General features: G+C 36.3%; 1 protein-coding gene across 1 annotated transcript in view; it reads right to left on the bottom strand.

Annotated features, from left to right (window-relative positions):
* Positions 1 to 22982, bottom strand: part of ARHGAP15 (Rho GTPase activating protein 15) — a 607959-nt gene that overhangs the window by 527385 nt on the left and 57592 nt on the right. The window contains exon 3 of the mRNA XM_014852163.3: positions 7525 to 7593. Within this exon, the coding sequence (XP_014707649.2) occupies positions 7525 to 7593 (69 nt within the window). The remainder of the gene's footprint in view (positions 1 to 7524; positions 7594 to 22982) is intronic.

The raw sequence follows: 22982 nt of genomic DNA, 5'->3' as shown, positions 1-22982 counted from the left end.
TTTCATCTTGTAACCAGTGTGTTTCATCTGGTCACCACCAAAAAAATCCAAGTTCTGTTTGGGGAACAGTCTGACAGGGGCACCTCTTTGAGTCTCAGGAAATTTCTTCAACCTTTTGGAGGCTTTTCCTATATCTCACCTCTCCTTCCTCCTCTTCAGTTTCTCTCTTCCTCCCTGAATTCTCTTTTTTGTGTCCTTGGTTTAAATTTCTTGCTCTTTCTTGGCCTGTCATGGAGTTCAGTGAGAATGGCCTTCCCAGTTACTGTCTGGGCAATTTATTAGGGTAATTCAATTGTTTTGTTATAACCTAATTTTGGTCTAGGCAGTAGGGAAGAAAGAATTGCTCAATCTTAATAGCTGTTTTTGTTATTGTTGTGTGTATTCTTTTCCTCTACTCGAGAGTTAAACGAATTTCAAATGTGGGCCTGGATGGGAAAAGTTATTGTAACCTCTTTCTGCATTTGTTTGTTTGTTTTTGAGGAAGATTAGCCCAGAGCTAACTACTGCCAATCCTCCTCTTTTTCCTGAGGAAGACCGGCCCTGAGCTGACATCCTCTACTTTATATGTGGGACGCCTACCATAGCATGGCTTGCCAAGCAGTGCCATGTCCACACCCGGGATCCGAACCAGCAAACCCTGGGCCGCCGAAGCAGAACGCGCACACTTAACTGCTGCTCCACGGTGCCGGCCCGTTTGTTTGTTTTTTGAAGGCTGGCATCTGAGCTAACATCTGTTGCCCGTCTTCCTTTCCTCTTCTTCTTCTTCCCTAAGACCCCAAGTACATAGTTGTAGATTCTAGTTGTGAGTGCCTCTGGTAATGCTATGTGGGACACTGCCTCAGCATGACCTGACGAGCGGTGCCATGTCCACGCCCAGGATCTGAACCCACGAAAACCCGGGCCGTCAAATGGAGCCTGTGAACTTAACCCTTCAGCCACCAGCTGGGCCCTGTTTCTGAGTTTTAATGGCTTCTAAACTTCTAATGGGCACCTCAAGGCCCTTCGTGATCTAAGCGCTGCCTCCCTCTCCCTACACTCCCTGACTTATTTCCCTATTTTAGCCAGGGTGGCATTCTTTCAGTTTTTCACATGTGATGGCTTTGTTCTGACCTCTGGAACTTTGACTTTCTGTTCCTACTGTTTGCATCATTCTTCCAGTTCTTTCCTTGAAAAACAATATCCACCCTGCAAATCTCAATTTAAATTCACCTTTCAAAGAGTGCTTTTGTGACTACTTAATCCAAGGCAGTCTCTCCCTCTCTCATAGATCCTTGTTTTTCCACTGTCATAGCATGCTTTGTAACTTGCATTTATAGAACGATGTCTTCCTTTACTTGTTTAACACTCATCTTCATCCCTAGACTGCAAGGCCCCTGAGAAAAGGACATGGCTATTTAGCATATCACTGCATACCCTAAACCTAGCACATGGCCTCAACAAATACCAGAATTAATAAACACACTCCTGTTTGAGAAAAGGAAGGGCACGTGAAACAATAAAATCTTGGAGATGGTTTCCATTAGAGTTATTAAATTATACAATTTATTATTAACATTCTACTAGCTTGACGATCTGGGAGAATGTTATTTCGGAAAATCTAATTTTATCTTACCAAAGTAGAATTTTGAAAGACTGAAGAGCTTTTGGAAATTCTTTGCAATTTAAAGAAAGCACAGCCTGATCAATAGAATTATTCCTCCGAAGTGGCTGTCCTTTGTTTCCAAAGAAGAAAACACTGCATGCTCACAATATCTTTCATCCTCAAAGCCCTCACAAGTATTAATTAATCCACAAAATGATATCTGGCTCCAATAGGTAGAATCTGTGACTTAAGGTTTATCTGCAAAAGCCTGCTTTGCCCCCAAGCCATGGCAACTTCCTGAGCTCCGGCCTCCAAATCCTTCTAGCTCAGGAGGTAGCAGATGATTCTTTAAAACCTGCCACAGGCTTTTGACTCCTGCAGGGTTATCCATAGACATGTCTATACTCTTTTGATAAAAATAAAGACGATAAAGATTTAACATGTTACAAACAGTGTTATTTTTCTCGAACATTTCTTTAGGGGAAAAAAGGAAAGTGCTCTGAAAATAATTAGCTCTCATGAAGAGTTCTAATATAAAATGTATAAGATCAAGAAACAAATGCATATTCGTATATTTGATGTTTCATGTTTAAAATCTTTGCTGCATTACAGCACTTATTAAGTAACCATACAGATTCTCAGAAAATAATTAAGTTCTCTTGCATTGATAGCTTTGGATGTGCATACCATGTGGCATAAATGACATCACCTGTCAGTGAACTGGGTGGTTTCCACCATGAGATTTTAGACTCCAATTAGGAATGTATTTTTGCCAATACTCAAAAGAAATGCATTATGCTTCTGTTTAACCACGTTGATCACAATCTACTTTATTAAATGGAACATTGAGAGGTAAAGCCTTGCTACCAAATGTTGATAGCATCTATTGGAGCTCCCACCATGACACATTCCACTTTTGTAAAGTGAATCATTTTCTTCCAAAGGAGGCAGATCTAATGGGGTACTTTTGCCAGTAATGCTTAAAGCCAAGGCCTCTCATGATTCCTGGAAAATGTTCAGGGAAGTTCTAAATATGAGAGATAAAGGAAGTGAGATTTATATAGCACAAAATGTTGGCCATAAATAAACTCAAAGATCCATATGGTTAAAATAATGAGCAATAACATCAACTTAAAAGATTTTATTATTTTCTCAAGTGTTTTAATGCATATTATTTCATAGATGGTGTCTCATCCTGGTAGCTACTGCCAAGGGAAACTACTGAAAGACACTGTGGATAATTCTGGAAGCAATGCTGAGGTATGAGGAAGGAAGGAGAGTTGCAGAGATGGAACTAAGGAACATGCCAGATTTGTGGGAAGAATATGTGAACATAGGTAAAAACAACATAAAGTTAAATTAGTCAGATGTAAAGAAAACTTTATAGACTCTGGAAAATAATTCAAGTCTTGGTATAAACAGTAATGGACAGTTAAAAATTAATTAGAATTTATTGCTTGGGGGAGTTGGTGGTTATTTTGGCATTGCCCATCACAATGCAGTGAGTCATAAATAAGAGTAGTGGGGAAAAGATAAGTGCTTCTGTCATTAAAAAAATATTAAATAAGCAACTTATTTCAAATAGAGATTGATGGATAAAAGTTGAATATAACCTGTGTTTGTGAAGAGAGATAAACAAGTACTCAAAGAGAGGATTCGGGGAAATGCAAGTCAAGAATAGGAAGTAAATTGGTTAGAAGTTCTAAACTAGTTTACAGAGCTAGAGTTTGTGTGTGCATGTGTGTGAGAGAAAGAGAGATTTAAAGAGATTGCAAGCTAACGAGCTTAACAAATTATTGTTTTTGCCTTCTATTTAGCAGTACTTCCCGATGCCACCTTTGCAAGGTTATCTGAGCTAGGATAGAGTATTGAGCACATAGATGCATTATCTATTAATATACCATCCATAATTTGGGATATTCAAAATGAGTTTCATTCATTAAAAATTGAGACTGCATCAAGACAGCCAGCAAACCAACAAATAACATTAATGTTAGGAAGGTACGTTGAGAAAATTTCTAAATACTCTAATTGTTTCTTTAATATCAGCCTACGCTTAATATATAAGCATAGCACAGATACATCAATTGTGATTGATTAAATTTGTATAATAACCTTAATTGGAATTTTTAAAATTCATAATTAATATACATATTTTATGTAAAAATTTGAGACACCTTAAGGCATTGTTCAAATATAATTGCATATATATTTGCATATATATAATTGCCTATATATATTTATGTTACATGCACACACAGAGCTCCATTTTCAGTCTAACTTTTGCCATGTTTCATCAAATACTTCAGAGAAAACATTTGCATGTGCTATATTTAAAATATACAGTTCTTTATAATTATTTTTATGCACTTCATTAGTTCTGTAATCCAAATTTATGGAAAAGAAACACAATTACTTTCCTATTTATTGGACAGCTACCCTGTGCCGGGCCTTATATGAAGTCCTAATAATAAAACAGTGAGTGAGGCATAGCTCTCCCCTCAAACAGCTTATAGGTCAATAAGAGAGAAGAGGAAACAGGCAATTTTAGTGTGAGTAGGGATAGAGGCAATTGATAGATAGAGGTGAGGGCAAGCTGCTACAGGGTGGCAGAACAAAATGGGGCTATCTTACTCAAATTTGAAGGATCAGAGAAATATTTCCCAGGGAAAATGATCTTTGAGTTGAGACTTAAGTAATTCATTTTGAAAACAAGATATTACTATATGTAATTAAATTGAAAAATTGACTTTCACTATGAATAGCAGGCATATATTTATTAATATCTGCAATCAGCAATAATTTTATTAAACTTTTAATATCTTATTTATTAAATCAATTGACAAACGTATCTTTTCTAAACAAATACTAGTGCCAAAAGCAAAGAAAGAGCAAGTGTGATATAATAAAGAAAATACAAGTCATGGCCTCTAACTTCAAAGCATTTACAGTCTAGAAATGGAACAAGTCTATTACCCTTGAAATAAGAGTGAGCACAAAAAAGCGCTGAGATGAGAGAACTGTAATTGTTACAGAAAATCCAAGCTCCTTCAAGGTAAAGGCCATCTTAATCAAGTTACTGTTCCTGGCTTGAGGGCATGTATTTGGGAGTAGATAATAAATAAAGGCAATCAGGGACTATGAGAGAGGTCCATAGACTTGATGCTATAGAAAATAGGAAGCTGGTGAAAGTTTTGACAAGGAGAATGAAATAATGAAGATACTGTTTAAAGAAGGTTGGTGTGGAATTCCCACACAGGATGAGTGAGAGAGGCATGGGGGAGTATGGGGGTGGAGCGGGAAGTGAGATCAGAAGCATTTGAAGGCCTGGGAAAGGGTGTGCTTGTGCACATAGAGAAAAACGTGGGCCCCACATCCACTGTGGAGTAACCACTTCGGAAAATGGTAACTTGTGTGAAGGGTCATAGAGAAAATAAAGGATGCAAAGAAAATGTGTTCTAAGCCTAGACACATGTTTGCTCCAAATAGAGATGGACTCAATGGAAAGGGGAGTCAGTTGGGGAAGAAGGTGACGATTTGGGAGATTTCACTTCTGACACCAAGACATATGAAAAGAAATGACTAATTAGTGCTTCAAGATATAGGATGAGATAATGAAGGGAAAGTATATAAGTATAGATCTGTGCATTATGAGCTTGGAATTAAAAACAAAAACCATTAACTGTTTCATTCATGCATTCATTTAACACATGTTTACTGAGTTCTTACCATGTTCTAGCAACCGTTATAATCATGGGAATAGAGTTATAAACAAAGAGACAGTACTGCTGCCTTCAGAGAATATTCTAATGAGATGACAAACAAATATTAAAAAATGTATAGTATGCCACATGGTGGTAAGTTCTACAGAGAAAATCAAATTAGAGTAAGAGAAGTGTGGAGCGAAATGGTGGCATTGCTTGTTTGTTTTTAAAGTAGATTACGAAGACTTATCTAAAAAGGTGATATTTGAATACAGCAGTGAAGCAAATGAAGGAATGAACCTTACAAATTTCTGGGCACCAAATGAATTATTTTGTAGCAGGCAGAGGAAAGAGCAAGTGGAATGGCCCTGTGGGAGAAGTAAGGAGATTGGCAAGGCTGGAGCAGAATGAGCCAGGAAAAGAGAGGCAGAGCTGAGGCCAGAGAGGTAGCTGGGACCTGTAGGATCTGGTGAAGCACCAAACATTTCTCAGCTTTTACCATGGGAGAGACTGGAAGCCTTGTTTCTTTGAGAGAAACAAAGGAGTCAAAGAAGACATTAAGAGTTTTGACTGAAGCACCTGGAAGAACAAGTTTAGCATCTCGTGAAATAGAGAAGACTGGTAGAAACAGGTTTGGGAAAAAATAAGGATCAGTTTAGGATATATTAAGTTGGAGATTATGTTAGACATATAAATGAGAACATCACCATATACAGTACTGGAGTTTAGGGCAGTGGTCCATGCTGGAGGGAGAAAGTTAGAAGTAGTTAGTGTAGCACAGTATATAAAAACGTAACACTGAATGAAATGCCTTAGGGAATAAGTGTAGAGAGAAAGAAGAAAATAATTGAGCTCCCAAATGAATAGGAACCAGCAAAGGAGATGGAAAATAGCTGGCCATTTAATTAATTGGAGATCCATGAGAAAGTGGTTTACTGGTAGCCGTGTGAGGAAATGTTTCAAAAAGAAGAAATCTTTAAATTCTTGGATAGATCAACTAAGGAGAGAACTGAGACTTTACCAATGGATTCAGCAATATAGAAATAATTGATGACTTTGATAGGAGGTGAGTGGTTGGCATAAAACCCTAATTGGAGTTGGTTTAAGAGATAAAGAGAGGGAAGAAATTAGAGACAGTAAAGGTAAATAATCTTTTTAAGGAGTAAAGCAGAATAATGACGGAATAGCTGGCATGAAGATAAGGGATTTCGAACACACAAAACAAAACAAAACAAAATAAGAGAACTGAATCAAAACGAAAGATATATTTTTAGTATTGAGAATGAGAAAGCCCAAAGATACAGGAAAGGAATAGCAGGAGATAGATAGGAATAAAGTTACCATAGTGCAATATCCTGTGAGTCAATGAAACTGGAATCATGTTGACCAATGTGAAACAGAGCAGGAAGGAAAAAGCATGGAGAAAAAGGGCATTACAGTTCTCAAAGAAGTCATTAACAGAAAGAAGTACCAGAATATATTAGAAAGGTTGGGCTTGTGTGTTTTTCGTATACCTCTAATATTTCACTCATTCACATTATTTACAATGTTTCAGGAACTCTTCTAGTCTTTAGGATACAAAAATAAACAAAAATGAAAAAAAAATCCCTGCTCTCATGGATTTACAATCTACCAGTAAGGGATTAATTTTTCCTTAAAAAAAAAGGACTGTCAAAATTTGCACGAGACTCCCAATAATCTATGCTTCCTTATACTCATGCCCTTGTGTAATCCCTTTTCCTTGAGTGTAGACAGGACTTAGTTAGTGACTTGCTTCTGACCAAGAGAATGTGGCAAAGTTGATCGGCTACCACTTCCATGATTACATTACAAGAGATTTTGACTTCCATATTGCTAGCAGACTCTCTCACCTTCTCAGCTTGTGTGCTTTGAAGAAACAAGTTGCCATGCTGGAGAAACCCAAGTGGCAAGGAGCAAGAGCAGCCTCTGGCCAACAGCCTTGGAGGAACTGAGCCCTGCCAACAATGACGTACATGAGCTAGAAAGCAGATTCTTCCCCAGTCAAGCCTTCAGATGTGACCCTTATTCTGGCTTAAACCTTGATTGCAACATTTTGAGAGTCTCTGAACTAGAGGACCCTGCTAGGCCATGCCCAGACTCCTGACCCACAGAAATATGAGATAATAATGTGTGTTGTTCTAAGATACTGAGTTTTGGGGCAATTTACTTTGTAGCAGTAGATAAATAATACAGTCTTGGAGTGAAGCAATCACTTACCAACTGCTCCAATGGAGGAATGACATCTTTCAAGACATGCTGTGAATGATTCCTTCTGTGCCGGGATATCTGCAAAAACATTGATATTTGATAGGATTTTATTATTTTCTTTTTAAAAAAAGTTTTAAGTGATTTAAAAGAGCATAATTTAGTAAGAGTGCACATGAAAATAATCATATTCAGATTCATTCAGGAAGGTGAATAAAGTAGATATAAAATGAGAAGTACATGTTTTGGACAGCAGAAGTGATACCATATGACTTCAAATATTAAAGTCTTAAAATGTCGTGCACTCCCGCCTTGTTTTCTCTGAGCCCTCACATTTGGAAAATAGTTGCCATGTTGTGAGGAAGCCCAAATCACCCCACACAGAGAGATGACAGAGAGAGGTCTCAGGTTTTCTGGCTGACAGATTAGTTGAGGTTCCTGCAAACAGCCTGTATCAACCACTAATCACGTGAGGATAAAGATGTCCTGATGATTGCTTCTCTCAGCCATCATCACTCCCAACCTTCAAGTTTTCTCAGCAGAGAACTCAAACACAGTGTAGCAGAGACACGCTGTTCCTGCTGTGCCTTATCTGAATTTTTGTATTTTAAGATTGGCACCTGGGCTAACAACTGTTGCCAATCTTTTTTTTTCTGCTTTATCTCCCCAACCCCCCCGTACATAGTTGTATATCTTAGTTGCAGGTCCTTCTAGTTGTGAGATGTGGGATGCCACCTCAACGTGGCCTGACGAGCGGTGCCATGTCCACCCCCAGAATCCGAACACTGGGCCACTGCAGCGGAGCACATGAACTTAACCACTCGGCCACAGAGCTGGCCTCCTTATCTGAATTTTTAACTAGATTCTGTAAGCATAAAAAAATCATGGTTTTACACCTCTATATTTCAGGTGGTTTGCAATGCTGTAATAATAACTGTAACAAACTATTTAATATTGAAAACTTTTGTTTCATAACACGATATGAGCTCAGCTTTTTCAAATTCCATGTCTTATTAATTTTCATGTCTTCTACTACGACCCAGATGTATTTAAATACACAATAATCACACAATAAGTGCTTGGGAAAAAATTTTTTAAATGCCTTATTGTTCCTTCTCCTAAAGAAGCATCATAGACAGAGTCCATAATAAAGCAAAAAGAGGAGAAGAATTTATAATTAAATATTGTACTGTTTGATAACTTAAACACAAGCTCTCATTAATAGTACTGTTTCACTAAACAGAAATTTTCCAATATTTTGCATGAAGGAGAAAGGGAGGAGGGGAGGGAAGAATGAGAGAGAAAGAGAGAGAGAAACAGGAGTGAGACAGAGAGAAAGACAGAGAGACATGAGTGTGAGAAGTTACAGAAATAAAGCAGGCCTGGTTACTATGTCTAGAAAAGAATGTTGGATGTCTTTGGCTCTGGTTACTGGCATGTCTAAGTGACCAAAGGGATTAGATCAATACCTACTAAGATTTTGCTGGAATTATCAAAAGAAACCAGAAAGCCAGGCCTAAAAATCCCATGACTCTATACAACCCTTGAATCCACAAAAACTGGATTATGAAGGCAGAACAACCTTCAAGAAGGCCATTCTCTTCAATGCTCACTTCAGATGTGGCCCATGAAGGATAATACAGAAGAAAAAGCCTCCGGAAAGCAGAGCCAGAAACCCTGGAAAACAATGGACATGGGGAATTCTACCAGAAAGGAGGGCCAGGAGAGCCAGGAATGGTCTTTACTGCCAGGGCAAGGGTCTTGCAGCACGTGCCCAGCAGGATGTAATCATCATTTTGGTCCAGTGATTTGGCCATTTATCATTCTTTCCCTTGCAAATGAGAAAGGTTTTTGTTTTTGTTTTTGTTTTTTTCTCTCCAGTTACTAAGTTCTTGCTCCATCACTGTCTATTGCATGTGATGGGGAAAGTAGGACAGAGAGTGTCTTTTTCAAGTTCTGAATCCTTAACCCCCTGGAGAGAAATTGGGTCTGATGAAGAAGGCTATTTATCACCAGAGATTCTGGAATTGGAGCTTGATGGAGTAACTGATGAGACTGTTGGTTGTCTCCTTTGAGGAGGCAGATGGATGTATTTGAGTGCTGGAAGACAGGTGCACATTAATACATGGGAGGGAGAACTGTGGCAGAGCCTGATGGTCGCTCAGGCAATTCTGTCCTCTCTTTCCTAGGCGCATATCTAGACTGCATTTCCTAGCCTGCCGTGCAGTTAGGAGTGGCCAGGTGACTAGTTCAGACTAAGGGAAAGTCAACAGAAACAATGAGAACCACTTCCTCTGCAAGGCTATTAACCAGTGAGAGCTTCCCCGCCATGTTCTTTCCTTCCTCATATATTGACTGGGAGTAAATGTTGGACAAAGTGCTATGGGAGGATGAAGATGCAAGATGGAAGAATTTGGGGCCATGAATTGCTATTTGGAGGAAAGCCAAACACAGGCCGGAAAAGCTCAATTTGCTTTATTGAATAAACTTTTTTATTTTGGAATAATTTTATGCTTAGAGAAAAGTCACAGAGAATACAAAAATTTCCTGTGGAAAACTTCCTTCTAACTGTCATATAGTGAGAAATAAACTTTCTCAGAGCCATCATGTGCTTTAGAAGATTTTACAGCTGCTAGCGTTGCCCTAAATAAAATGACCATAGTTGATGCCCAATTACTGTTAACATGAAAGGTCTTTTGCATAAGGAAACTGGGAGCAGAATAGTTAGTTAATGGGAGTGATCCTAGAAACCAAAATCACACACCTGTTATTGAAGTAAATATATTTGACATTTAAATCTCTTAAGGAACTAGGAATTTATTTTATATTGCTATACATTTAGAACTTACTACTCTTAACTATTACTGATCATACTAAGATTTATAATTTCAGTGAAAATTTGATATATATGTCTTATATTCAACTTACAAGAGTGGCAGAGTTCTGGGAGAGGGGAAGTTCTTGTTCTACTGTCTTGAAACCTTGCTGGATTTCTAGTGTTGGGGTAGAAGTCATTCCCTTGGCATGTAAAATACCTCAAGCTTTAAATGTTAGAGAAAGTAGTGACAAGTAAATGTCTTCACAATATTGGTGAATGGGCACAAGAGCATTCACCTGTGTCAGTCTTACTGTTTCTTCTATGGCCAAGTCCATGCCATCTTTTGTCCTGCCACTACTAGATTTTGATGGGCTTGGTGGCCCACCAACTTCTAAATATTCCCTTCCTGTAACCTATAGAAAGCTTTCCTATAAGGCAATGTTTCAAAATGTGTTGTGTACATATTGCCAGGGGCCCAGGAGATAATTTTAGCAGATGAATATTTTAATTTTAATTATAATTTACCTAATCTTAAGGTTTAGTAGAAAAATTTATCACATCAGAGCCATTTATTCAGTGATATGACTATATTTTCCATTAAAATAAAGAATTATTTAAGTATGTGAAATACGGAAAACCCCCACAAACATGGTAAGTGAATGACTGAAGTTTGGGAAGCAGATTTTAATAAGAAATTGAAACGGAAATTACCAGTTACTGAGCACATGCTTATTTCACCCTTGAAGGAAACCATTAGTTCCATGTTATAAACAAGAATTCAAATCAAGAAATGATACAAGGACAATACCGTCTGCTAACATTCATTGAGTGCTTTTTATTTGCCAGGCGCTGTTTTAAGTATTCTTGCATATATTAACATATTTCATTCTTATCCAAACCCTAAGAGGTTGATAATATTACTCTCTTTTCATAAATGTGGAAACACAGACACCAAACATTTAAGTAACTTTGAAAATCTACAGCTAGTGAAACGCATGGGTGGTATTTTAACCCGGATCTAAGCCCTCAACTATTGCACTTCATTGTTTCTCCCGCAGTGTAAATGTATATGTATAAGAACAGTCACTAAATTCTTGGGTAACTACAAAGTTGAGATCCTCTGTGTGCATAAGTGAATATTTCTAAGGTAGAAATTTGAAGAGAGTCAAACATAAATTTGTGCATGTTTACACAGGAAGCTGGAAATCAGGTTTCAAATCTGTTATGAATCATCTTCATATTCCTTCAGGGGAAGTAATATTGCTGATCATTCCTAAATCAATAAGCTAGCCAATCTATCATGTTCAACCAAGTTATGAAGATGTGGGAAAAAAAGAGAACTTTCATCACCTGTTTTTTGCCTTAATGCTCTTCTCAGTTAAGCATCAGGTACGGAAATATGTTATCAACCCAAATCGGATTATACTGACTGAGACTTATGATTTAGGAAATTCTGGATCCAAAATTGCTCAATTGTCCAGCATGGATATCAGGAAAAGTTAGGATGTTTTGAGAGAGCTGTCTTTGCATGATATACTTAATTGAAATAATAATTATAAAGAAAACTGAGGTCAATCAAAATCTCATTAGGTAAAGTTGAAGGGAAAAAGAAAGGGCTCTCCTAAGCCATATATAAATAACAGAAAATCTTAAAGTATTTATATAATTATTTATCAATAGCTTATTATTAGTATCTGATAATTTTAAAGATTATTATGGGACACCCTCTTGAGAAACATTCTCACTTAAAACATTGGATGTCCTTATGAACTATTCATTTGAGCCAGTGAATATGCCAGTAATTTCTAATAGTAGATACTCAAAATATACTTGTTTGTTGATATTATAAAATATCTCTATTTATCTATTTATTTATCTATCTATTTATCTACTTAGCCATCTATTTAAAATATCTCTCTTAGCAAAGAGAGTACTTCGTTTTGGATAGTCCTAACATTTTCTCCAGAATTTCAAAACTTTTAAATGAATCTGATACCAAAACTCTACATTTTGTTTTGGAAACTGCTTCTGGATAAGATTTACCATGGAGGCAACTGGGCTTTGTTGTTTGATCTTAGGTCCTTTTCACTTTTGCAGGAATCATTCATTAATCAATGGATTTGGAAAATTTGAATAGCAGTAATAATATTAGCAGTAGCTTGATACAACTTTATTTCAATACATTATTTTCTCTGTTAATTACAGAAGCATTTCTTCTGAAGAAGCCTGAAAATATGGTTTTTATGTGTGTCTGTTTTCTTTTTTGTTTCCAAATATTCTGAAATAGTATACAGATCCTTCTTCTAAACATGATGGATGTGTATGTCCATCTACCACATATTTAAGTGTTCACAGACTTATTTTTTTTGCTAGTTCTTATACTCTTAAGTTATGAAATCTTGGTTTTAATATCATTTTACAACTCCCATTTGGGAATTTTAAGAATTGCTACTTCTCAATTTACTTCCAGTATTTTCGCAAAAAGAGGCCTTAAAAATTCCAAGTTTCTCTGGCCTGTTTATTAAGAATGTTACTTAATGATTGTTTTGAGGTGACACAAAGTTATGCCTTAAACTGTTTTTCTATCACAGTATTCTGCATCTTAAGCCACTGAGCTTTCATAATAAATACTTCAATTGATGCAACCTTTCCTTTGAGGAGAAAAATTCAGACCTCATCTTCTTTTTCAGTGATGCTATCTTCCTATTGATTTATTATGTCGAGTAAATAGAAATGATTTGTAGCTACCACTGAAAAAAATTGAAATACAAACGTCTTCTGACTTGGATTTTTTTGAACCCAATATCAGATTAATATATCACTGCAACACTTTCAGATCAAATCTAAGAGTTTTGGCTTCATTATCACCACTCACCACTCTCTCTGCTTCCACTCCTTCTCTGATCCTCCCCAGGTACTTTAGCTCTCTAACTGTGCAAAGCAAAGCGGAAAAATTAAGTATTCAGGATGTGCAATGAATATTCTCCTTTAAATTCCTTTTTGTCCTTATTAGAATGTGCATGATGATTAGTTTTGCAGATACCTTTTCCTCCAAAAAGAGAATTAAAAAGTCACTTTTTTCAAAGTGTCTTCATTTTTCTTCCATTTCTTGATCATTTTTATCTATTTAAAGAATATGAAACTGATGGGTGGGACTAGTACTTGATATATTACAAACTGTAAAAATAACAGAATTGGGGCATATTATTTTCCCTGTGTAGGAGAGTCTACTATGAAAGTTATACATAAACATGAAACGTTCCACATAGCTCTGATTTTAAATAGATTACCATTTTTGATGAAAGTTTATATCTTGTGGCTTAGAATTGAAATAAAATCACTTGAATAAAAGCGTTAGTTTGTTCCAACATTTTCACAGACATGTTCATTTTCTGAGGCATACCTCCCATTAGCAACCTCCCTGGATACTTGGATGAAAAATAGAAATAAATCTGTGGTTAAGTTTAGTTTTTATCTTCACAGTTTCTCAAAAAGTTTTTTTTTTTTTTTGGTGTATCCTAATTCTTATGTTCAAATCTCCATTTGTTTTGCCAAATTCTTTTTCTTAAAGCTATTACAATCAGAAATTAAGGAAAGTTAGTGAAGCCTTTCTTTTTTTTAATGTGGAGACATGGCCAATATTTCTTGTATTCACAACAATTTAGTTGTTTAGAAATAATAAACATCAATGTAAGTGATGGCTATATATTTTTTTAATCATGTGTATGTGGTAGGTAACTGCTTTTGAGGAAAGAAAATGGAAAAGATATGAAGACATTACCTTATCCTTCATTTAATCTTCTAATTTTACCTATTTTTGACTTGTAAAATTCATCCATGTCTCAAAATTATTCTACCACTAACTAAATATTTCTTTCATAGTCCTAAAGGGAGGTAATGACATAAACCATAACCAAAATCTTCTGCTTTGTTCCTTATTAATGTGCCACAAGTACATTGTTTAACATGCACGTTCTCCTCCTCTGTCTACCCACAATATCCTTCAGTCACCATAGTGGGCATCCGTAAGCTGGATGGACAGCTTCTGGAGGACATATTCAAGTTTACAAGCTTTTTTTTTTTTTTTAGTTTGTTGAATATTCTTTGGTCAGCATCTAGGTCACCTGAGGCACTCATCAGCCTTTCAGTCCTGGGGTAAGCCCAACTGAGTTAAATTCAGCTTCAACCACATTTTCCTATCTCCCAGATAGCCAAAGGGAAGTACTTGCTGGAATGATTCTAACTCCTTAATATTTTCCCCTTGCTCTATTTAGTTCCAGACACTCGTGTTACTTCAAGAAGAAAATCAAACTGCCTCACTCCTTCCTATTTAAATAAAAATTAATTATCTACAGTGTACACTTCCTTGTTGATTGCTAAATACTATTTCTTTTAGATCTCTCATTTCTTTTTGCATGCTTTCAGGATAATGTTTCTCTCCAAGAATTTTCTCAGACTGAGAGGTGTCATTCATATGGAACTTGGTGACACCACAATTTTACCCTTCAAAATTGTTCTAAGATAAAAACTACAGAACCAAGAAGCACAGAGATACCTGGGGAATACAATTTCCTACAAGTTTTTTCATGCAAAGTGTATTTATGTATTGTCTTAATTTTTAGTTTACTTTTTTTCTCTATAGGTTCATTTGTATTTAGCCTTAAATTTATAAATTGATAAGTGAGAAACTGAAGGCCAAAGTAGACACATAAACATTTTATCTACATTTAATATCATTATATTATCAGTATTAGATCTAAAGCATTATATAATTTCTTAGAGCTATAGCTAAAGTTACGACCATTAGCAGTTAAAATAGTTTATTCATCTCTTTTACTCTACTTAACAGAGATATTTACTCTGTTGATATAAACAAAAGGAAATAGCTTAGAGAGTAGGTTAAGAAAATCTAGATGCTTATCTAGAAAACTTGGCCCAAACTGACATTTTCTCCATTACTGCAAGTCAAATCTAACATTTTAATCAAAAGATTTAAGACAACAGAAAACAGTATCAAGAAAATTATCTTGCAAACATCTCAAAACAAAACAAAACACAGAACAAATAAACAATTATTGAGGGTCTAAATTATTAAAATGGTCTACCCATCTTTAGCCAAATGAAACAAATCGTTGTCAAATCACCATTTGGCTATGTCGGACACAAACAACCTATATCTAATTTCATGATGTTTAACTGTCTGGAAATTCTCAACAAATTAGAATCAGGCTTTATTTTCAGGCTCAAATATAAAGTCTCTTTAATTTCCCAGATGGGCTTAAGTTGAAACGTCAAGTTTACTTCTTACTTTTTCAGGTGTATGTTCAACCACGGAAGAAGAAATTCTTTACTTCCGAAAGCTGTAATCCATGGTATATCAAGTTTGAGCCATGATATGTAAAGTTTGACAAAGATACATACCCACAGTCAGATTGCTATAGTCTTTTGACACCTTTCCTCATACATCATTATTTCTTAATGCAAAGGAAAAGTATTGTCTAACTCACTGAAAATTCTCTGCCGGTGTTGAAAGGTCACTTCTAAAAGCATTGTGGGAAGCAAAGCTTTTAATAACGATGACATTCTTTCAAGAATTAACAGACTTTTGGTCAAATATTTAAAATATGCACATGCATGCTCTCAGCATCTTTAGTGAATATTTAATAATTGTATCTTTCCGGTTTCCTTTCTTCAGATATTCTTTGAGGTTTTCATAGACCCCAAACTCACCTTCTGCTGCCGAAAAAACAGATTTAGTTCTGAAGGTTAATCCAACTCAGCAGGCTTGAAGGATGGCACTTTTCCTTGGTCGTAAGTATGTTGGCTCAGGCCAGACAGCTGTTAGGACATTCTCCTCTGGGAATCGTGCCCTCAACACCCACCGTTGATGCACATACATGGTCTACTGGCTGCCGACTTCCATGCCCATCTGCTCAGATGGCATGGTGCCCACTCACAAGTTGGCTGGATCCTTGCCCTTAGTTTGTAGGTGCCAGGCAATGATGGGTTTAGATGGGCAGCCTGCATAATACTACAAGTGACAATTTTTTTCTTTCTCTCTCTCTACAATATCTGTCCTCTGTACCTTCTGTGAAAGAGAAATTTGTGTCTATACACCTTTGATTAAACCTCTGGACACATGTGCTCTTGTACAGGTAGACGTACAAATGTACCCAAGCTGCTACCAACGGTAAGATGAAAGAGAAGAATCCACAGAGCCCCCAGATGACAAGTTCTAACCCCGAGATGGGTTGGATTGTGAAAATCCCGACCACCTGGAGTCTGTCAGAAGAAATTTAGTGTGGCTGTAAGTACAGCAGACCTCTCACAGATAGCAATGGCACCAGGAAATAGTTTAAGTTACAGCACTTTTTGTCTGTCACAGCTCCAGCACAAATCACTTGCCTTACATTGAAAAGGCACCTACAACAGCAAACGAAATAAATCAGGCAAAAAGAACAAGCTTAATGGGAACACAATTTATATGCTCAATGGGGGCAAGGGTGCAAGCTATGCTATTCAGACCTTAGAAATAACCCTGACTAGAGGTCCTAATAGAAAAGAGAAGAAACAGAAATAGCATCTCTTTTTCCAATCTACAGCAAACCCGTGGAGAGGAATAGATTGGCGTAGGAGGTTGTGACTTTAATGATCCAAAGCATATGAATGCTTGTTAGCAGACAGCAGACAGACATAAGTAAGAACAACAGTAATGGCTACATCTGCAGCCTGGCCTATAGCACTCAAAGCAATCAGGCAGCACTGGAGAACAGTGCCGGAAGGTATGTTAAAGCTGTGCTTTCCTTGTGTGTTTATTTAAGGGTGATTGAATTCAGGGTGTTGTCAGTCTGCCTTGGAGAATGGTTATCCAATGTGTAGGCATGATCTTTCTCCCTGAATATGCTCTGTTGAGTCAGTTAGTTATGTGTGACTACTTGCTCTGTCCTAGTCTTTACACAGTGCCAAAATCCTCCAGTCCCAGTTCCAAAGGAACAGGGCCTAAAAACTTTTGGCTCCAGAATCAAATTAGGCTTCTCTGCTTCCCTAGCCAGAAATGCATAAATACCCAATGGCCAAAACCAAAGAATTTGACATTGTGGAATGAATAGAGCTGTCATATACCACTAAAGTGTGGAAATATCTACTGTTTGAAGTCCGGACTAGTTCAACATCTTCAGTAATCAGAACAGACTTCTTTGGACACCTTTATGGGGTTAGTCTGGCTTTTGATTGGGAATGTTTCTGGCAAGCTACGGATTCCAGATATCAGAAATGCAAGAACATACGGTTTATAAGAGAAAATCTGCCATCTTTTTCTATCAAAAAAAATTCTCAAAGGCAGCCCATTTTCATAAAAGGCAGATCCCTCGTCCTGTTTTCCTGATTGACCTTCAAGTTAGCACCACTTGCTTAGATGTATACTTAAAAGAGAACTAATCAAAGAAGAGGTAAGTTTGTATAGTCCGAAAAAATATTTATGTAAAGCTGAATTTGAATTTGTCTGGGGAGTTTCTTGTGAAAATAGACACAGAATGGATATAATCATTCCAAACTCCTCAATCTGATTACTATGCTATAACTGTCAGAGTTCCCCAAGAAAATCATTTTCCCCATGACTTACCACACCTTGAGGATATAACAATAATAATCACATACAACTAATTTATTGAAAATGAAGAAAAGCAGATGTCCTGTCTAGGGACTCTTGAAGGTAAGGGCCATATTTTACTCTCTTAAAAAACATAGAATTTAGCACAGTGCAAAACCCATATTATGGGATTCATCATTTCAAACTTTATACTGCATCTCTTTATACATGTGAACTATTATTTCACTGAATTCACCAAGACCTTCAATAGCCTATAAATGTCTTGCTCTAAGATATCTTGTTAGAAATGTATTCATAATTTTTTTCAAAATGTGAAACTAGTTAGTAGTCTTTTCCAGATGAACTTCTATAATTTCTCATAGATTTGCCATCTATCCTTACTGAAATAAGGTTAAATTTTCAAAATGATCCCTCCCCATTAATCTACAATTGAAAGAACTGATACTAGTTGGATAATAGTTCTCTGGTCTATGTAGTATATATGATGCTTGGGGCTTAGGCTCCTCTTCTAGAGGGAAAAGCTGAGAAGATATAGATAGAGATAGATATGGATATAGATATAGGTAGACATATTTTTGCTTTTAAATAGCATTACACAATTATGTAGATGATTATTTTGAACAGGTCTGTGTTTTATTATCACTTACCTTTTGGGCAACTACTTACCCTCTTGGTGCCTCTATTTCCTACACTATAAAATATGGCACAATATAGTACTTTTTGCTCATAGGACAGCTTTAGAAATAAGAAAATTAACATATATACAGCTTCGACCACGCGGTAAGTCCTCATTATTATAATCTCCCCTATACCAATCTTCCAGAAGTCCTTCTAGTAAGTGAGTAAATACAGTCTAGTAAAGGGGTAATTACATTAAGCCGTTGTACTTAGAAAATCTTTGATGCTTCTAGAAACTCCTTCAAAAAGATTTTTTACTTTATTTTAAGAAAGTCCAAGCATTTCCTTCTAGGACACTTTGAAAACATTTTATTAGAAAAACCTTTAAACATTCAATGAGATTAGATTATACTAGGCATGCAGACAAGGAGGTGAGAATCTTGAGGTCGTCTTAGAATTCTGTCTGCCACAGTCACTCTGGCCCTCAGTGAATCATGTCCCCCCCCATAAGCAAAAAGTCACCCCCTCTCATGATTCCAAAGAGTCTCATCTTATAGCATCCACTCAAAGTCCAAAGTCTCATCATTTCGATCTAAATCCCATTTTGTCACCAGCTCAAAGACCAAAATCTAGTCACCTAAATCCAGTTTTGAAAGAAGTTGAGATCAACTGAGATAAATTATTATGCAGCAGAGGCAGGATTCAAACACAGGTAATTTGGTTCTAGAGCCAGTGGGTTTAATAAGTACTATGTGGTATCCAGGCTATGAAGTAGTTATAATCATTGCCCTCATTACATAGACGATAAATCTAAGGCAAGTCAGAAAAGATATAAAGTTAGTAAGGGTCAGAGGCTGTTGGTTAACTCAGATTCAATTGATTCAAAACCCCATGCATTCTGACTCCAGAGATTTTGAATGTGGAAGCTACTGACTCTTACAGTGGGTGTTCAACAGATGCTTGTTGCTTGACCATCATATTGCACTATTGGCAGAGCAAAATATGAAATAATGTTTATGACACTTCCACTCAATTGTTTTTGCACCTAATTGCCTATTTTCTATTTCCATCATTTTCAGATAAGGAATCTTTATAACCTTATCTAAGATGAAACATTATCGAAGATGAAATAATGATAGCAATGTTTTGGAAATCAGAAAGATGAATAGACTAAAGGTAGGTATGCTTTACTACTATATCCACTCAAAAATAGTGCTACCGATTTTTATTTGGTGGGTCCTGGATCTGGACAATGTTTCTCTGTTCTGGATATCACACCACCTAAGGGAAAGATGATGCCAGGATGGATTTCTAGTTGAAAGTTGTGGATTGACCACACATCTTAATCTCCCCTACCTACTAAAATCAGAGTGAAGTAATAAAAATGTATTTATAGAGAACAAGAATGTGAGCAAAAGTGGGTGATGTATCTCAAAAAAAATTTGGAAGATAGAAAGCATATGAAAGCATTGAATTACTTCATAAAATGAATGAAGCTAAACTTGAGTATTTGCAGCAGTGGAAAACAGTGGTGTTAATGACACAGAACCTCCCAGAGGTTCATCCCTTGGTAGCACCAGGTACCATGAAAGCCAAGGTCCAGACTGCCTACAACAGCCATCATTCAGAAAAGCTGAACTCCCAGGCTCACTCATCATTGCATATAGCCAGGTGACTGCTCTCAGCCCTGGATGAGATGGACATTGAACCAGGCAGCTCCTAGAGTCTTGACTCAGGGCCATCTGGCATTGCAGAGGGAGAAAAGAGGTATGGGACTGCAAACTAGGAGATTAAAGTCTGTCTACTAAGTAATGAGCCCCGCAGCCCCCATTCTCAACCCTTCTCCCAGAAATACCAGAGGCGACAGATGTTAGCTCAAGGTGAATCTGCCTCATAAAAAGAAAAAAAGTGGGGCTTGCCCAGTGGCGCAGCAGTTGAGTTTGCATGTTCCGCTTCAGCGGCTCAGGGTTCACTGGTTCAGATCCCAGCTGCGGACCTACCGCTTGTTGAGCCATGCTGTGGCAGGCGTCCCACATAAAGTGGAGGAAGATGGGCATGGATGTTACCTCAGGGCCAGTTTTCCTCAGCAAAAAGAGGAGGATTGGCAGCAGACATTAGTTCAGTGTTAATCTTGCTCAAAATAAATAAATAAATAAAATAAAATAAATAAAAAAAATTTCTTCAGATATTGAAATTTGGACATCTTCAATGAAAAGCCTGCTTCATCATGTTCTACAAGTTCTACAGAGAATGTTGTCAGTCAACAAGCCCAGTACCCCAACTCTAAACACAGAGGGTTTTAGTGCCTCTTTGAAAAATATGAACCTGCAGGCATGGGTTATCAGAAATTAATTATTATTATTTGATATATAATATACATAATATCTAATAATTATATATTATATTTATAGATAATTATATAATATATAATACTACATAATTATATTGTATATAATAAATTATGATTACTAAATTATATATGTTTATTGAGCATCAAATATGTACAATGCACTATTCTAAGTGCTGAATAAAATAACCTCTGCTTTAATAAAGTTAAAAGTCTTTGGGGAAAATCACAGAATGGAAGAGGAATATTAAAACCAGCAAACATAAAAAGGCATCCAAAATAAGCAGAAATAATTCAAAACACAGATGAGAACTTAAAAAAATACTATTGGTACTATTCCAAAGAGATAAGAAAATATATCAGATTCATATAAAAGGAATAATAATGATAAAGAGAGGCATTTGAAAATTAAAAATATAAACAAATATATTTGCTAAAATAACATAAGTTTTAGAGAATAAGAATGATAAATATGTCAGGAAATATTTTTAAAAAAAGAATGAGATGAATCATAGGAAAGAAGAAATAAGAAAATAATTTAGGAAATTCACTATTTGCCTTACAGGAAAACCTAAAAAGAAAAAAAAAATTTTAATGCATGGGAAGATATTTTAAAATAAACTATAAGAAACTATACCAGAATTTTATGACATGAACCTTCTGACAGAATGTTCCTACCAAGGGTCCAGTGTAATAAGTAGGCATACAATTATGAAACATCGGAAATAGAGAGAAAGGGAGACAGAGAGATCACGTACAAAAGGAGGGGGATTCGAATGGTGTTGGGCTTTTCTAAAACTGGAGGCTAGAAGAATGCTTTCAAAATTTAAGGAGAAAAGATTGTCAACCTAGAATTATGTAGACTTTTAAACTATCAATCAAAAGACAGAATTAAATAAGTACATCTCCAGATATAGAAGGACTCAAAGCATTCATTTCCCTACATTCTTGTTTGGAAACAACTGAGGAAAGTACATTAGCAAAATGAACGATTTGACCAAGGAAAAGAAGGCAGCAGACATAAGGCCTAGAGACACAGGAACATGGCAAAGAGAAGTTACATGCTCACAGATATGTGTCAGGCCAATAGAGTCTTGAGTCCAAACTGAAATAAGAAGATGGAAAGCAATGGGAAGATGATGAAAAAAAAAGGCAATATATTATTTGAGTTTCAGTGTTTGAGAAAAACATTGATAGGAATTTGACAGATTGCTGGCATCTTTGGGGAAATTAGCTATAGGTATGACAAAATGTTAGTAAATTAGACTAAGACAGTCATTAACTGCAAGAAGGAAAGATGAACACAAAAGGAATTATGATTATATAATAATTCTCAGCTCAACTGGAAATATTTAGAAAATCACAATAATGTCAACTAGCAATTGAAAGAAAAATTGTGATAGAACCTATAATGAAAAAATTAAGGGAAGAGAAGAAGATGTGGAGTATAAGAGAGCTAATATTAAACAATCATAGCAGAAAGTTAATACATAATGCCTGAAATAGATAAATCAGAATAAATCAGCGTACGCATACTGTTGAAAAATATAAAAAAGAAACAACCACCACAAAATAACTGAAGATGTTGAAGATGGTTGCCTCTAGGAAGTGAGAGTGATAGGTAGACAGATGCAGAAGCCAGAGGAATGTGATGTTTAATCAAAAACGTTTTAGACAAACGTGTTAACTTCACGTATCACTTTGATAACAAAATAAGCACTGATTACACATTAAGTGTAACATGTCATTAAAAAAATAAAATTTTCTTCAAATAGTCTTGAGAGAGAATGAACGAGAGCAGACAGCTCTCACACCTAATTGGATAAATACCCAAACAGGACTCTCCACAATCAATCTACATCATGAAAAGTCCAGCTTGCCTATTGGATCCTTGAATACAAGCTGAACACAAAAAGAATCGTAAGTCTGATTCAGCAGAGAATAATTGTTACACAATCACAATGGTAATGACTAGAGGAGTTAAGCCCTGAATTCACCATTAATCTGTGTGATTTAGGGCAAGTTATTTAACCTCTCTGTGTTCTGTTTCCTCATTTACAAAATAGAGAATATAATAG

This window comes from Equus asinus, chromosome 4 (genome assembly GCF_041296235.1).
Source record: "Equus asinus isolate D_3611 breed Donkey chromosome 4, EquAss-T2T_v2, whole genome shotgun sequence".
NCBI classification, from domain to species: domain Eukaryota; kingdom Metazoa; phylum Chordata; class Mammalia; order Perissodactyla; family Equidae; genus Equus; species Equus asinus.
Note: the sequence above shows the minus strand (reverse complement) of the source record. Positions and strands in the feature narration are given on the sequence as shown.